The following is a 17,928-nucleotide window of genomic DNA, read 5'->3' as shown; positions in this document are numbered from 1 at the left end:
CCCATGATCCTAAGACCCGAGTCTGGATCTCAGGGCTGATCTAAGAGACATCCTTTTTTAGAGTGGAAAGGCATCAGTGGGACTGGACTTAAATTCTGGTTGTATCATTTAATACTCATCGGTCCTTAATATTCACCTGAACGGCTTAGGTTTTCTCCTCTATAAAAATGGGGGGAGGGGACACATCATATTAAATGATCTCTAAGCTCCTTTTTCAACGTCCAATCCTATGATACTATTAGTCATTTTTTTTTATCTATGTAAGCCTCAGCTTTCTTACTAAATGTCCATGAGCAAGCAGGTCACTTAAACTCTGAGGGCCTCCATTTCATCATCTATAAAATGGAGACAATAAAACACAAATAAAGTCATGAAGCTTAAATGAGAATACATATACTGTATATAGATATTATATATGTATGCCTATGTATATGCATATGAATATATTACAGTATATTCCTGTAATGTGTGCATCCATGCATGTATATAGTGTGTTGTTTCTATAATATTTGTATATGTGTGCATATTGAAATGTTTTCCTGTATTACATGTATACACATATGTGTGAATATATGTGTGTGTGTGTGTGTGTGTGTGTGTGGTCTGTAAGCTGTTAAGAGGAAATACAGTGTACTAAGGTGTTAAAATCAGCCCTGACTCTTGGTAAATACAGCCTCTGCCATTTTCCAAACTGCAAGACCACATGCAATTAATTTCTCTTCCCTGACTCTCAGTTTCCTCATTTATAAAACAGGAATAATAAAATTTACACTACATACTTTATTGGGTTGTTGTGGTTAGAGAAGGACTTTCTAAACCATACCACATGACAGAAAGGAAAATTATTATATGAATCTATGTTATTAGTCATTTATTTTAAGCAGACTGATCCAGATAAAGCATTACTCCAGGACTATCCAGGTTTCCTCCACTCGTGAAATCCCATTTCCTTCAGCTCTCACCCCAGCACCCATCCTCCAGTCCCCCAACTTTTGTTCCCTCTCATTCTGAGCCCAGTTCGATAGTAGCTTCTGTTGAGGCTTCCCAGATTAGCCCATGACTCAATCAGAAGCCCGGGGTCACTGGGAGCCTAAAATTTTTACTCTATCCAGGGCTTGAACCCCAAGATCCTAGATTCATGTCAGCTTGAAATGCCCTCTGACTCAGGCAGGAGTAAGCCACCCTATGGGAGGAGAAGGGAAATAGAGGAAGATCCTGAATCTTGAAGGGCATTCTGGAACAAGCCTGGGATGACAATGCTCTATTGTACTACAGGCACCCAGAGAGTTCACTCACTCACACACACACACACACACACACACACACACACACACACACACACACACACACACACACACACACACACACACACAGTGCCAGTCTGCCAGTAAGGGTGGGGCTGGCTGGAGGTGGGGCACTGGCTCCTACTGGATTTTCAGGGTTGAATGACTTTAATCCATAACCCTGGGATCCCAGCCCACCAAACTGGCACCTGCTCTGGAGCCCAATTAAAAAGCAAGAAGAGGAAGATGGGGGTGGGGAGTTCAAAAGGAAACTAAACAAATGAAAAGTGGCAAGAAGCCTGCCAGACTTGGAGTCAAGAGCTCTGGTCTACTGCTAATAGCTCTGTAACCTTGAACCAGTAACTTCCTCAAATCTGAATTAATTTCTTCCTCTGGAAAATGGAGATAATCAGTATTATATATGGATCTCCCCTCCCACAGGGATCAAGAGTTCAGCCCAGATTTCTTTCCTTGGCACTCCCCAAGCCCTCCATCACCTGAAGACCCCTTGCATTTCCTACCCTATCTCATGTGATTCTCTTTCACACATTCTCCTGCTTCAGCCAAACTGAGCATCGCTTTGCCCTAGTATACACCCTACAGTCTGTATACCTACACCTGAAACATCCTTCCTCCCCTTAAAATCCAGGCCAATCTTTAAAATCCAGCTTCCAAGCTTTCCCTGAGCCCCTAAGACCTGGACACCACCATCTCCTCTAAGCCCTCTGCCCAAAGCAGAAACTTAAATAGATGGGTACTATTAAGCTGGAAAGGAAATAATATACTTGAAGCCATTTGAAAATTGTATTGGGCTTATAAATGTCAGTTGTCCCTTTGAGGGGGGAGAGGGAAAGGAGGTCTGAAGCTGATTTTACTAATGCAGAGAATTCCTGGTAAGGAAATTCCTTTCACCAATGCCAAATGGAATGTTCTGCAAGTGATAGTTATTTTTAAAAATGTATTGATAGTGGAGGGGGCAGCTGGGTGGCTCCGTGTGTCATAGGTGGGATATAAGTCAAGTCTTCAACACGCTGGACCTAACAATCTAACTACAACAGGACAATGCCTCTTGTTTGATGGACCTGGACTTCTATGTTCTAGCAGATTTGTTGGGTGAGTTCTTTCTCTCTAAGTCCTGAGGACAGGAATAGGTCTCTTCTTGCTGGCTAGGTTCACAAGAAAGGCTTAGTAAGTATATACTTGTCTGGATGGAGTTTGAACCCAGACTTGAAAGTCAGTAAGAATTCTGACCTGGCACAGCACATGACATCCTCCACCCCCACACCAATATTTCATCCAGGATCTCCCAAATCAAACAAGGCTTATGCTAGATCCTAAGGGAAAGTTCTCAATGTGACTAATAAAATGAATCTCTTTCCTTGGCCTAAGTGGGACCAATCAGTCAATTCAACAATCCTTTTTATTAATAATTAGAGGTGATATGGCATAGTAGGAAATCACTGAATCAGGACTCAAGACACCCAAGTTCCAAACTAGACTCCTCTGCCTCTTACTACTTTTGTGACTTTGGGCAAGTCATTTCTATTCAGTTTCCTCCTTGATAAAATTAGGAGGTTGGATTCTTTATAACTCTAAAACCTAAAAATCACATTATCTTAGCTCACATTTATTTAGCACTTTCCTGATTTCCAAATTGCTTTCTTCACAACACTACTATGACTTAGTGTTGTAAAACAGAGGTGTCAAACACAGAAAGGACTAAACCAGATTAAAATGCAACTAGGAAATGTTTAGCAATAAATAAAAATACCACAAAATACAGAAAATGGTCATTTGTGAGTTTATAAATCACTATAGTACCTCCCCACCATCCTGTTCTATTTGAGTTTGATAACACTGTTGTATGAGGATGACAAAAGACAAAATTGGTAAATGTTGAAAGGCTATGGGAAAGCAGACACACCATGCAATGTTGGTGGAGCTCTGAACAGGTTGAACCATTCTGGAAAATAATTTGAAATTATAATAAAGCCACTAAATTGTACATACTCTTTCCCCCACCCCCAAAGAACTAGGTAATTGGGGTTAAGTGACTTGCCCAGGGTCACAGGGTTGGGAGATGTGTAAGGTCATATTTGAATCCAGAACCTCCCATTTCCTGGCCTGGCTCTCTATCCACTGAGCCACCTTGATGCCCCAGTTGTATATATCTTTGATCTAGTAATGCTGATGCCAGAAATATATGCCAACAAGATCAAAGGAGGAAAACGTTCCATTTATACAAAAACATTCATAGCAGCACTTTTTGTGCAATGACAACAATAAAAAAAAACTAAAAGAAAGGCATGTAGCCATCCATTAGGGGATGCTTGAAAAACTATGGCATATAAAAATAATGGAATATTATCATACCATAAGAAATGAGAAATAAGGGGGCAGCTGGGTAGTTCAGGGTATTGAGAGCCAGGCCTAGAGACGGGAGGTCCTAGGTTCAAATCTGACCTCAGACACTTCCTAGCTGTGTGACTCTGGGCAAGTCACTTGATCCCCATTGCCTAGCCTTGGAGCCAATACACAGTATTGACTCCAAGACAGAAGGTAAGGGTTAAAAAAAAGACGAAGAAGCCTACAAGCCTCACTGAAAAGCCTGGAGAACATAAGAAAGAAATATTGCTTCTGCCCCACAGAGAGCTACTAGTCTAGTTAGGAACACAAGAAACCAATGCTAGAGTTCATTCCTCTTTGATTTTTTTTTAAATCTACTCCTCTATTAGTCAATGTAGGAAGACTTTATAGAGAAACTGTTCTGGGGAATTCCTTCTCTCCTTATGACATGACAGTGACTCTAGGAAGCCTGCTGAGCCTCCTGTTCTGAAAAAGGGTGAGCTTTTGGGAAAAAGCTTCAAAAGGAAGGAAGCCCAGTTAGTGCTAAGAACCCTGAATTTGAAAGCAGAAGATTTTTGAGTCCCAGTACTCAGCTCACTGTGTGACCAAGGGCCAAATGACCCAACCATTTAATCATCTATAAAAAGGAAGATGTTTGCACTCTTACCCAGGTGAAGAAAGAGTTTTTAAAATAATATTAAAGTACTAAAGAAATGAAAGTAGTCGTTATTCTGAGGCAAGCCTGCCCAGGGACAAGGTTCGAGGTGGGGTGTGGTGAGGATTTAAATCCAATGATCCATCCTAAAACTCTTAACAGTCATTCAATTCCCCTACTTCTTCCCTATGATTTGCTAAGTAGGAGAGGGGGAAACAGGGCTCTCCCTGCATTTTTCAGATAAGAAAATTAGGGCAATGAAAGGACCCTCCCCCAAATGATAGCCAATCCAGATAGAATCCCTTTTTTAGATACCCTGACTCCAAGCAAAGAGTCTGGCTCCTGACATGTTTATGATGTTTTGTTAAAGTTTACAAAGCATATTCCTTAGGTTATCATATTTGATTTTTTAAAATCCCTAACTTATGTTCTAGTAACAATTCTAAAATAGAAGGGCAAGGGTAAGAAAAATAGGGTTAAGTGACTTGCTCAGGGTCACACAGCTAGAAAGTGTCTGAGGCCACATTTGAACCCAGGTATGGTTCTCCATCCATGCTGCCACCTCACTGCTCTGACTCTAATTTTTTTAGATGAGGAAGCAGAGTCTAGGGGATGGGAAGTGGTCTGTCAAAGGTCACACAAAAATTCTATATTGGTATTCAAACCTAGATTTTGGACTGTAAACTCTGTGTTCTTTCCACTATGACATTGTTACTCAGGAACATTCCTTCAAAGTTATGTTTTTGCTTTGTCTTTCCAGACACCCATTTCATTTCTCTTTGCAATACAATCTTTGCACAACCTTGGGCAAACTGAATTTCTCTGAGATTCAGTTTCCTTTTTTGGGTAAAATGTGGGGATTGGATTAGATTAAGCATTCTTAATCTGGATTCCAAAAACCTCCAAAGAGTTAGGCCATCTTTGGGAGGTGCTATGGATACATTTCAGTGAGGACAAAGGAAAAAATACATTTTTATTTTCCACTAACTGAAATTTAGCATTTCCTTCAAATATAGACAACAAACATTATTCTGAGGAGTCCAAGGTTTCACCAGACTGCCAAGGGGATCCATGACACAAAAAATTAAGAACCATTAGATTCATAAACTCCTCCACTGTTCTTCCCTCATTTCTCCCCCTTGATCAGACTGTTACCTTACATCTACAGAGCACTTCCAACTTTCCAAGTATATTATCTCATTGGTCCTCACAACAATCTTGTGGGATAAGGACAGAAGTATTCCTACTTTACCAATGGCCATTACTTTGACCCAGAAAAAAATAACTTATTAAAAATCAGAGTAAGTTTGCAAAAGTTAGGACTTGAATACAAATCTCCTGATTACCAATCCAATATCCATTTCCTACATCATACTTACTAGCTAGCAATGTCACACACTTTAATAGTTTCCTATACTTCCTTCCCATTTAAGGGGGTGGGTGGGGAAGAGGGAAAGAAAATCAGATGCTTTAGGCTGAAGAAAAGGAATATAGAATCTAAAGCTTTCTAGAAAGAGATCATCTATATAACCCACTCATTTTACAGTTGAAGAAACTGAGGCAGAAAATTCCCCATTACTGGAGATTTTCAATTGAAAGCAGACAACTCCATGTCAGGGAAGTTACTGCTCAGATCCTGGGTTGGAGTAGATGATCTCTGGGATCCCTTCTCATTCTGAAGTTCCATGATATTATGGCTCTATGAAGTACCCACCCAAGGACACAGAACTGGTCAGTAAATTCCAAATCTTTGGCAGAGGAAATGTTCAATGATTTCCTCAAGCAGGTAACAACTGGCTTAGTTCTCTTATCTAAAGAGGAAGTTAAATAGACAGAACTGAGATGAAATGAGCAGGGAGTAATATAGGGGTTTAGAGGTATCATGGAGGAACTTCAGCAGCTATCCAGACTAACACATATTCCCCCACAAAAAAAATCCTCAACTACAATATACTCAATAAGTGGTCATCTGACTACTGTAAGAAAACTTCCAATGAAGTAAATAGGCCCAGGACCAGAGTAATCCCAACTACCTTCTTCTCAACAATCCTTCAACTAATCCTATCTGACTCAGGAAGAATAGAACAATGCCTAATTTCTCCTTTGGAGATGACATAGCATCCTGTATAGAGCCCTGGGCTTGGGCAGAAGTCCTGGGTTCTGAGTTCTGCCATTAATTTGGTAACTGATCCTGGATAAATTGAATTAAACCTTCTTTAAGGTCCTGCCATAAACCTGGCAACCCATGGTCTAAGATCTCTTCAAGTCTGACATTCAACAAACCTCTCTTTTGAGTTATCAATTTTCTAAGAAAAGGGACCTAGGACATGGTGAGCCTCAATGAAATCTGATTAGTTCAGTCTCCAAAGGATGGAAAGGAAGTCCAGTTGTCCATCCTTTTTGAACTAAGACCTAACTAAGGTTAGGGGATGGTGGGAAGAAGACAAATTGTGTGGAAGCCTTCCTCTCCATCACTCTCTACACTTCCTTCCCATCCCCAACCCAGAAACATGGGGAATAAGTGAAAAAGCCTATCAGAAGATCTGACCTTGAATCTCAGTTCCACCAACAGTGACACTCTTCCCCAAGATCTGGCCTCAAGGGCCTGGTCAAAACATCTAATCATACCTTTACAGGATTTGCCCAACACCAAGATAAATTACACAAGTGTTATTGGTAAGCTTGTCTCATTCATGTTCCCTTACTCTTCAATTCAAGGACAAGGGTCTACATTGTCATTTTTGTTTTACCCAAGTGCTAAGCACTGACAGGTGTAATAATAATGTGTTAATAAATGTTAGCAATATTAATTTGAATTGAAGTGATAACCATCCTTAGACATAGATTCCTACTGTTAGCACCCCTTCACCATTCATGACTTTAAAAAATCCTTAGCTCGGAGCCCAAATCCTATATAAACACTGCTTAGGAAGTCCACCTTCTTTGTTGATCTCCTTGAATACACGTATAGTAATAGTGAATGCTTATGTTGTGCTTTAAGGCTTGCAATATTAGCTCATTTGATCCTCACAGCAACCTCGTGAACTAGGTAAGTATAGATATTAATTGTACCCATTCTCTAGATGAGGAAATTGAGGCTTAGAGAAATAGACTTGCCCATGGTCACAGAGGTGAGCTCCTACTGAAAATAAGTGACATAACAACATCTCCCAGGTCCAAGGTTTCCCCATCTTTGGGACCAGACTCCACTTAAAACTTAATTTAAAGTTCTAACTGTGCTATTCCCTGTCCATGGTCCCCTCTATTGCCTCCAGGCACAGCTTCTCAACCAACTTTCCTCCTCATCAACCAAGAATCCTACCAGGGTTGGAACATTTAGATACATGTAGAGCCATGGTCATCTCAGGGGTCAAAGTTGGAGAGTGTAGAGACACAGTTCTCAAATAACACTGATTATTCCCATCTTCAGAAAAGGGTTGACTGCACCCTTCTAGAGTATGGAGTAATGGGAAATCTTGCCTTGTGGCTAGAGGAGTTATAAACTCAGGAGCATCGAGGGCTGTGTGTATAAAGGGGGCAAATAGATGTGCACTGTGTCATTCACTACATGTGTTAATATATGCTCACACGTGGGCACACACACATATACACTTGAATATGTGTAGCTATATCCAAGTACACGTGTCTTTTCCTTGGCCTCAGGCCTCCCACTCACTCTGCTAACCTCGAGAACCAGTTGCTATCCTGTTTCTCCTCTCCTCCTCACCCCACAGGTAGGTAAAAGGACAAAGGGGAGCATAGAGAAGAAAGGCTAAACCCTGTTCTCTGGTCTGTAGGGAAAGTTAATTGAAAGATGAAAGGGAGAGATATAGAGAGGGGGCACATGGGGTGATATGATCCACTTGTGTACATTGAGGACTGGCGACATGAGGGAAGAGAAAGGCAAAGGGGGAGTAAGAAGACAAGTGGGGGGAAGTGAGGGGACACTGACAGAGAAGTGAGGGAGGGGAAATGGGGAAGAAGGGGGATAAAGGGACACAGAGGGAGAAGTGATACAGGACAGAAAGTAGGTAAGGAGACCCAGGGGGGAAAGTGAGAGGACATGAGGGAGATGAAAAGTGAAGGGGCACAGGAGAAGTGAGTGGACAAGGGGGAGAAGAGAGGGGATACAGGACAGAAGGGAGGTAAGGAGAACCAGAGGGGAAAGTAAGGCGACATGGGGAAGAAGAGAAGGTACACAAGGAGAAGTGAGGGGCCACAGAAGAAGTGAGTGAGGCAGCATGGGGGAGAAGGGTAAGGAGACACAGAGGGAGAAGTGAGGAGATACTGAAGAAGTGAGAGGACATAGAGATGAGGGATACAGGACCGAAGGAAGGTAAGAAGACCTGGAGGGAAAAGTGAGGGGACATGGGGGAGAAGAAAAATGGGGGGGACAGGGCGGGATGGGGGAGGGGAGAGGGGACATCGATGATGGGGGGAACCAAGGAGGAAAAGGGGGACGAGAGTAGGGAAGTGAGGACACCCTGAGGGGGGGTGGGGCAGTAAGAGGACACCGAGGGAATCGTCGGAGGCCCAGGCTGGCCTGAGTGCCGGGTCGCCCGCCCGGAGCGGGGCTGGCTCACCTTGGCATAGTAAAGCATCCAAAGCTCGTAGAGCCTCTCGGTGGTGGCCATGCCCGGCCCTCCGGCTGGGCTCGGCTCCGCCTTCTCGGTTGCTCCACCTGCTGCCGCCGCTGCTGCTGCGGCCGCCGCCGCCGCCGCCGCCGCCTCCTGCCCTCCTATGGGGCCAGTAGGGCCCCGCGCCAGGTGTCCCGGGGCCGGCCCATGCCTCCCAGGGCCGGGAGCGCCGAGGGGAGGGCACGGGAGAGCGTCTTCGCAAAGCCGGCTGGGGCCAGTCTCCCGAGCGAGCTCGTCTGCAGCCCGCGGAGTGCCCGAGCTTCGGACTCCCTTCGCCCTCCGGGCTCCGGCTGCAGCTGCTGCCACCGCCGCCACTGCCGCCGCCGCCGCCGCCGTCCGGCTCCGCAGCCTGCCGGAGGCTTCCTGCACCTCACGGCCGCCTCCCTAACCCCCTGGCCCCGCCAACTCCCTCCACTCCGAAGGTGCTAGGGGCGGAGAGGACGAAAGGAGGAGCCTGAGGTCAGAGGCGGCCCGAGAGGCGGGCCCCAGCCCAGTCCGGGCCTCCCCTCTCACCCTGAGGCCCACCCCCTAAGTGTCCCCAGGGCCCGACACGGAGGGCCCCCGGGGTGGGGCTCTAAGCCTTCAGGTGAAGGAGCTAAGGCCAAGATCTTGGGCATGCGTCCCTGGGAAGTTAACAAGCATTTAAGCACTTTCTGTGTGCCAGGCGCTGTACCAAGGGTGAGGGGAGATGGTGGCACGCCGAGGTGGGTACCCTGACCATCTCCAGGGCTGGATACTGTATCAGGAAGCCTCAGTAGCACTTCTAAGAGGGCAATCCACGGATTTGGCAATCTCGCCAAAGGAGGACTCTGGATGTTTGGATTGGGCAAGAGAAGGATCCGGGTCACAAGATCGCCTTTTTTCAAGTACTTGAAAGGTTGGCCTGGGGAAAAGAATTGGGAATTAGCTTTGTTCTGATTGGCCCCAAAGCAGAAGAAGGAGCAGTGAAACAAACTGCAGAGAGGGAGATTTAGGGGTGGGTTTTTTGTATTTTTTAAAACCCTTACATTTTTAGAATCAATACTAGGTATAGGTTCGAAGTGGTAAAGGCTAGGCAATGGGAGTTGTGACTTGCCCTGGGTCACACATCTAGGAAGTGTGTCAGCTAAATTTGAACCCAGGACCTCTGGTCTAGGCCTGACTATCAATCCACTGAGCCATCTAGCTGCCCCAGAGATTTAGATCAGATGGAATGAAGAACCTTACAATTAGACCAGAGCTGCCTCATGGAGCATAACACAACTCTTCCTTGAAGACCGAGAAGAAGAGACTGGATAACTAATCCTCTATCAAGAATAGTGTAGAAAGGGGTGCTTTCTGCTCAAGTGGAGATTGGGCTAAATAATCTTTTAGATCACTTTCAATTCTGAGATCCTAGCATCCTCTGGTCTCTTGGGATTTGACCTTCTCCACCAGGCCTCCTTCCAATCCTCTCTCTGTCCCACTTGCTCTCATTTCTCCCTCATATCCTTCCTCCAAGGTGCTATTTAAACCCTTAGGCATGCTGGAGATCTCAATGAAAAGGGAGGGGGGGGGTGGCAGCTAAGTGGCTCAGAGGATTGGGAGTCAAGCCTAGAGACCAGAGGTCCTGGGTTCAAATTTGACCCTAGACACTTCCTAGCTGTGTGACTCTAAGTAAGTCATTTGACCCCCATTCCTAGCCCTTACCACTCTTCTACCTTGGAACTAATACTCATTATTAATTCTTAGACAGAAGATTAGGGTTTTAAAAAAAAAGGATATGGGATGGAACTGTCTGTTCTGGGTGAGCCACATATAAGAGGTACAGTTCATCTATTCATTTAAGAAACATTTATTAAATACTTGCTGTGTTCCAGGCATCTTGGTAGGCATATTCAAGAACAAAATCAAATAGTCCTTACCCTCAAGGAGCTTTAAATAGAAGGTTAAAAAATCAACAAAGTAATCGAGAGAGAGAGAGAGAGAGAGAGAGAGAGAGAGAGAGAGAGAGAGAGAGAGAGAGAGAGAGAGAGAGCGCACTAGCTACAAGGGAATCAGAATAGGTTTCTTAGAAAAGATAATATTTGAGCTATGCTTTGATGGAAGCTAGAAATCAAAGTCAAAGGTAAAAAAGGAGAGTATCTTCAGTTTTTGGAATGTTGTGCATGTAATGGTAGGAGGAATATCTAAAAAAAAGTTCTTTCACACCTGTGAAGATTGGATTTAGCTATCTCCTGATTGTAACAATGAAGGTACTTATCTCTTCCTTTATTTGGAAGATTGAATTATAATCCACAATCTATTTTAGATTTTAATCTATAAAAAGGTGGTAACTGAGTATGTGAAGTATATCTACCCATTTTAACTACAAAAAGGTGTTAACTAACTACAAAAGGTGAACTAACAAAAAAAAAAGGTGTTAAGTAATCCAAAATAAAGTATAATCTAACTAAAGAGTGAGCAGTCTTGGAGAAGAGCATCTGCTGTGATTAGTAGATGTGAAATTTAGGGGAGGTGACACAAGAGAAAAAGATCTTTAAAAAAAAAGAGGACTAGAAGCCAGAAGAAAGATATTTGATTTGAGATATTCAGATGGAAGAACTCTGATTCAGTGTTGGACTAGAGGAACTGGGCCCCTGGAGGAACTTATACAGGAGACTTCAGACTGCTTTTCTTTTAAATGGTCACCACTGGTGAGTGAAAGGCTGACTTAGTGACCCCAACTTTCTGGAGGTATGAAGCCTCCAGGAAAGGCCCATCATCTTGAGACTCTCTTCTCCTGACTGGGGCTTAGAATTTCTAACTGGTATGAGAGAAAGCCAGAGCTCTATCTCTTTTTCTCTCTTCCTTAATATCTTCCCTCTATTGTAAATAAACTACCATAAATTCCATTTACTTTAGTAATTCATTTTGGGATTTAGAGATTAAATCCCTGGTGACCATCATTTAAAATATTAAGTCCAACTACAATTAATTTTAACATATTATTTCACAATAAAGGAAGAGCTAAGTATCTTCATTGTTACAATCAGGAGATAGCTAAATCCAATCTTCACACACCTAAGTAAAAAAAAAAACAAGACAAGCTCCAAATCCTCTCTGAAGATTGACTATTGGACCTTCATGGGAAATTCTGGAGGCAAGAAAGCTTTGATCAGCTGAATTACCTTGGGGGTTTCCTTATTATATAACCTTGTTGAATAGCCTTTCCCTATTATTATAGCTAAAAAAATCTCCATATGAATTATCTATTTTAATGTTTTTTAACTCTTACTTTCTGACTTAGTAACAACTCTAGGACTGAAGGGCAAGGAATATGTAAAAGGTATAAGTGACTTGCCCAGGGTCACACAGCTAGAAAGTATTTGAGGTCAAATTTGAACTCAGGGCCCTCCCAACTTTAGGTCTGGCACTCTATCCACTGTACCACCTAGCTGCCCTTTCCTATTGAACATAAACAACCAGTAGATCAGTTTGATTATGTCCAACCCACTACCCATGGAGAACAATAGGAAGTTCAATTTAGTTCCACATAGTAATAATAACTAGTATTTTTATACAGCTAGCCTGCAAAGAAAGCGCTTTCTTTGTTTCAATGATATTTTTTCTCTTTTTCTTTCATTTCTTTAAAAATATTATTTGTTCTGAGCAAATTTATAAAAAATAAGAACCATTCTTCAACTGATAAATGGTCAAAAGATACGAACAAAAAGTTTTCAGAAGAAATCAAAGCTGTCAATAGTCACATGAAAAAATGTTCTAAATAACTATTGATTATAGAAATGGAAATCAAAATAACTCTGAGATACTATCTCAACCTTACCAGATTGTCTAACGTGACAGAAAAGGAAAACCACAAATTCTGGAGGGAATGTGCAAAAATTGGGACACTAATGCACTGTTGGTGAAGTCATGAACTAGTCAAACAGTTCTGGAGAACAATTTGGAACTTTGTCCAAAGGGCTATAAAATGGTACATATCCTTTTTTTTTAATTAAAATTTTTTATTTAATTAATTAACTTAGAATATTTTTCCATGCTTACATGATTCATGTTCTTTCCCTCCCCTCTTCCTACCCCCCTCCCTTAGCAACACACAATTCCACTGGGTTTTACATGTGTCCTTGATCAAGGCCTATTTCCATATTATTGATATTTGCACTAGGGTGATCGTACATATCCTTTGATTCAGCAATACCGCTGCTACTAGGTCTGTATCCCAAAAAGATAAGAGAAAAGAGAAATTGATATAAAAACATAGTAGGTCTTTTCGTGGTGACAAACAATTGGAAATGGAGGGGATTCCATCAATTGGAGAATGGCTGGGCAAGTTATAGAATATAATTGTGATGTAAGACTATTGTGTTATAAAAAATGAAGTGCAGTATAGCTTCAGAAAAAGTTGGGAAGACTTATATGAAATGATATAAAGTGAAGTGAACAGAACCAGGAGAATATTGCACAAGAACAATAATATTGTAAAGATGATCAACTGCAGGACTTAGCTATTCTGATCAAGACAATGATCTAAGACAATTCCAAAGGACCCAGGATGAAAAATGTTATCTCCCTCCAGAGAAAGAACTGATGAACTTTGAGTGCAGATTGAAGCATACTTTCTAAATTTTCTTTTGTTTGCATATCTGTTTTCATTTGCAATAAGTCTGACATGGAAATATATTTTGCATAACTTCATGTGTACAATATATTGCTTGCCTTCTCAAGAGAAGGGGTAGAGATGGGGCAGTTGGGAAGGAGAGAATTTGAATCTCAAAATTAAAAAGGAATACTAAAATGTTCTGTACAGGTAATTATGAATTATTTAATATAATATATAAAATATGTAAAAATATTATTTATTATGTGATATTATTTTCTAGAAAGGAAGAAAGGGAAGGATATTTGGAGAAATTTTGGTGATGTGACTTGAATCTGAGCTCTCCTAGTTAATACCTATGTCTCTAGGGTAAGACCACTCCTACCCCATCACTACTACCTCAGCATTAAAAACAGTAAATGACTGGACATTTGGCTAGGAGGCCAAAAATATTCTCAGGGAGCAGGAATGGTTGGTATTTGGAGGATTGATAAGGATGTAAATTTAAAAAGACTTGGCTGACTAGAGAGATAGGTATGGGGTGGAGAAGGGCTATTTTATTCTTATCTGTTCTCCCTGGTAGGTTGGCCTGTGGCTTCCAAACTCCAACCTAGGTTCAGTCTGTGCCTAGAGCTACTCCCACCCCCTTTAACTGGAAAAGACCTGGAGATCCTCAGAGTAGAGAACAATAGTAAGCAAAAGCAAAAAAAAAGATGACCTCTCTTTTTCACTTGCATTTCCTTCACAAATTATTTGCTCATTTTAGACTGTCTGCCATGAGAACAAAATCCAGGGTTTCCATGCTGCCTCCCTGTTTGAATAAATCTCAGCCTATGGTCCTACCTTGCCAAAAGGCCTCCATGTTCCCCAAGATAGGTGCTTTTTTCCCAATCTCACCCACATCAAGGCAGGACTTGGGCAGATTTATTGGTGCCACATCTAATAGGTCATAAAATTGTTATTCAATAGCCCTTAAGTATTATCAATCACTACTTAATCTAATGTTGGCCTTATTCTGAGATTTAATTGCAAGAACATCATTCTTCGCTCAGATACTTCAAATAAATATCCTTTATTAAAGAGAAGAGGGAATTTTAGGTGCCAAAATTGTATGTTTTTATACTGCATGTTCAAGAAGAAAAAAATGTATTTGGGGAGATATCTCTCAAATAACCTAGGGAACAACTAGATGGAGATCCAGGCCCAGAGACTGGAGGTCCTGGGTTCAAATTTGACCTTGAACATTTCTCAACGTGTGACCTTGGGCAAGTCACTTAACCCCTTATCCCTTACTGCTCTTCTGCTTTGGAACCAATATACACTATTGATTCGAAGACAGAAAGTAAAGGTTTAAAAAATAAAAAATAAAATAGTCTGAATTCATATATTAGATACAGATTCTTTCCCAGACTGTTATATGATTGATATATGATTCTAAGACTTCAAGTGAGTTTGATATCAAAACTTGTCTTTTATTCTATTATTTTATTTAAAAACAAACAAAAAAACCTTTTCCTTCCATCTTGGAATCAATACTAAGTATTGGTTCTTTTTTTTTTTTTTTAAACCCTCACCTTCCATCTTAGAGTCAATACTGTGTATTGGCTCCAAGGCAGAAGAGTGGTAAGGGCTAGAATGGGGGGTCAAGTGACTTGCCCAGGGTCACACAGTTGGGAAGTGGCTGAGGTCAGATTTGAACCTAGGACCTCCCATCTCTAGGCCTAGCTCTCAATCCACTGAGCTACCCAGCTGCCCCCCTAAGTATTGGTTCTAAGGCAGAAGAACAGTAAGGGCTAGGCACTTGGGGTTAAATGACCTGGAGGCCAAACCTGAACCCAGAACTCTTATCTCCAGGTCTAGTGCTCTATCTACTGAGTCACCTAGTTGTTCCCTATAATACTTTTCTTAAAGAGCTTTTTATCTTCAGTAACATAATATACCTATAGTTGGAATTTGGAATATAGCTAGAATTTTAACATGAAATGTAGTAAGATTTTCATATAGACTTAATGTAATTTCATTTCAAAGTAGGAAGGATTCTATGTCTTTACTATCTCCCAGCAGGCTAGTACATCTTCCCTTAGTGTTCAGCTGATAATGAGGGGTTGGGGTATCTCTCTTCTTCACTACTTTGACTTGAGTCCCTAACCAGCTGTGTTCTCCCACTGTTAGGTGCCATCTACAAGGACCACGGTTTTATTTAACCATTTATCAGTTGGTTTTTACAAAGAGATATTTATTTTGAAAACAGAAAGAACAGACATTCAAACACTTCCTCCCAATGCCTCATATCTCATTTCCCCCTACACACCACTTGGCCTGGGATGGGATAGGGGAGGGCTTTAATAGCTCATTTCCTACATAGCTCTGTCCCATAAAATTCATGTCCAGATGTTTTGAGGCTATTAGATGAATAGGACCTACTAAAATTCTAGCTCCTTTAGGTCAGAGGCTTTGTGAAATTATAATCTGAGTAAAACCAAATTAATCAAAGATTCTTTATCCTTTTCTATATTATTTTACCTTTGCCTGAAGATATAATGAAAAGGGTTACCTTCTTGGTAATCTGAGTCTCAGGTTGAACAATTTGGGGTTTGAGGTAAGAGGGGTATGTTAATTATAATAGCATACCTTTATATAATGCATTACAGTTTCAGTTTAATATAATATACATTTAGGAACAATTGGGTAGCACAATGGATAGAGAGCCAGACCTAGAGATGGGAGGTCCTAGGTTCAAATCTAACCCTAACCCTAGAGAAGGGAGGTCCTAGGTTCAAATCTGATCTCAGACATTTCCTAGCTGTGTGACCCTGAGCAAGTCACTTAACCCCCAATTACCTAGTCCTTATCACTCTTCTGCCTTGGAACCAAATACATAGAATTATTTCTTAGGTGGAATTTAAGAGTTTTTTTAATTAAAAAAATTTCCCCCCATCATTACATGATTCATGTTGTCTTCCTCCCATCTTTCCTCCCCCCTTCCAGAGCTGACAAGCAATTCCACTGGGTTATCCATGTATTTTCACTCAAATTCTATTTCCATATTATTCATTTTTATAATAGAGTAATCTTTTAAAACCAAAAACCCACATCCTATGCCCATACACAAGTGATAATCACATGTTTTTCTTCTGTGTTTCTACTCCCACAGTTCTTCCTCTGAATGTGGATAGTGTTCTTTCTCATGAGTCCCTCAGGATTGTCCTGGATCATTGCATTGCTGCTAGTAGAGAAGTCCATTACATTCGATTGTTTCAGGTACAGTGTATAATATTCTCCTGGTTCAAAGGTAAGGGTTTTTAAAAACAAACAAACATTGATTGAGTGCCTACTAAATGAAAGGTCATGTGTTCAATTCTGAGTGCACAAAAATGAAAAAATGACTTAGTCCTTGCCAACCAGGAGCTTACTATCTAACATATACAAATAAGTATTATGCAAAATAGAATGAGATGGGGGGAAGCCTAGCAATGAAAACTAAAGAGAAAAAAGTCTGTAAAATATTTTCCTTCTAAGTCTCTGATAGAATCAAAAAAGGAACTGACTGAGTAAATAAAGCAATGGAGAAGGGATACTTCCAATAGTTAAACTCTGGGCAAATTTCAGCAGTTGACAGTGGGAAAAGTTCAAAACTGGCAACCATAAGTTTTAGAAAAACAAGGCACCCTGGAGAAAATTGATTTGGGGGCTGGGGTCAGGATTTCTCACCGTACCCCATCCTCATTGCTTTGGAGTAGGACTGTTTAACCAGAAGGGGATGCTATATCCATCTGGCAGCAGAGACATATACTCCTGATTGATACAGATACCGAGAACCAGTCATTTGAGGAAGGAAACAACTTAGAAGGAGCTAAACTAAGAGCAGAAAAGAGTAGAACTGTGAAGAGGCCTTGGGAAACCATCAGTCCATGCAGGGAACCCCTCTTTGGAATTCTGTGTGGAAATTAGTTATTTCAATCTCCCAAAGGCATGACTAATTTATTTGTTCAGCCAAACTCAATTTCCTTCTTGATTCAATCAGAGAAGTATTCAGCCTCATAAAGGGATTAGAAGACTCTCCCTGTAAACACATTAAAACTAGGTCATGGGGTAGCTAGGTGGCTCAGTGGATAGAGACTCAAGCCTGGAGATGGGAGGTTCTGGGCTCAAATCTATAGACTTCCTAACTGTGGGACTCTGGGGAAATCACTTAAATCCTAGTTGCCTATCTCTTACCACTCTTCTTTCTGCCTTGGAACCAATACTTAGTATTGATTCTAAGATAGAAGAGTTAAAAAAAAAAACAACTTACTTCATCATGAAGGTCTACATTTTGGGGGCAGTTGGGTAGCTTGGTGGATTGAGAGCCAGGCCTAGAGAGGGGAGGTCCTAGGTTCAAATCTGACCTCAGATACTTCTCAGCTGTATAACCGCGGGCAAGTCTCTTAACCCCTATTGCCTAGCCCT

At 41.5% G+C, this 17,928-nt stretch overlaps 1 protein-coding gene across 1 annotated transcript in view; it reads right to left on the bottom strand.

Moving 5' to 3' along the window:
• The window catches only part of NBEAL2 (neurobeachin like 2), a 151,083-nt gene extending 142,083 nt beyond the window's left edge, over nucleotides 1-9,000 (bottom strand). Inside the window, exon 1 of the mRNA XM_056805190.1 lies at nucleotides 8,868-9,000. Within this exon, the coding sequence (XP_056661168.1) occupies nucleotides 8,868-8,918 (51 nt within the window). The 5' untranslated portion in view covers nucleotides 8,919-9,000. The remainder of the gene's footprint in view (nucleotides 1-8,867) is intronic.
• Nucleotides 9,001-17,928: the final 8,928 nt, after the last annotated feature.

This window comes from Monodelphis domestica, chromosome 7, assembly GCF_027887165.1.
Source record: "Monodelphis domestica isolate mMonDom1 chromosome 7, mMonDom1.pri, whole genome shotgun sequence".
In the NCBI taxonomy this organism is placed as follows: domain Eukaryota; kingdom Metazoa; phylum Chordata; class Mammalia; order Didelphimorphia; family Didelphidae; genus Monodelphis; species Monodelphis domestica.
This window is presented reverse-complemented; position numbering and strand designations above follow the sequence as displayed.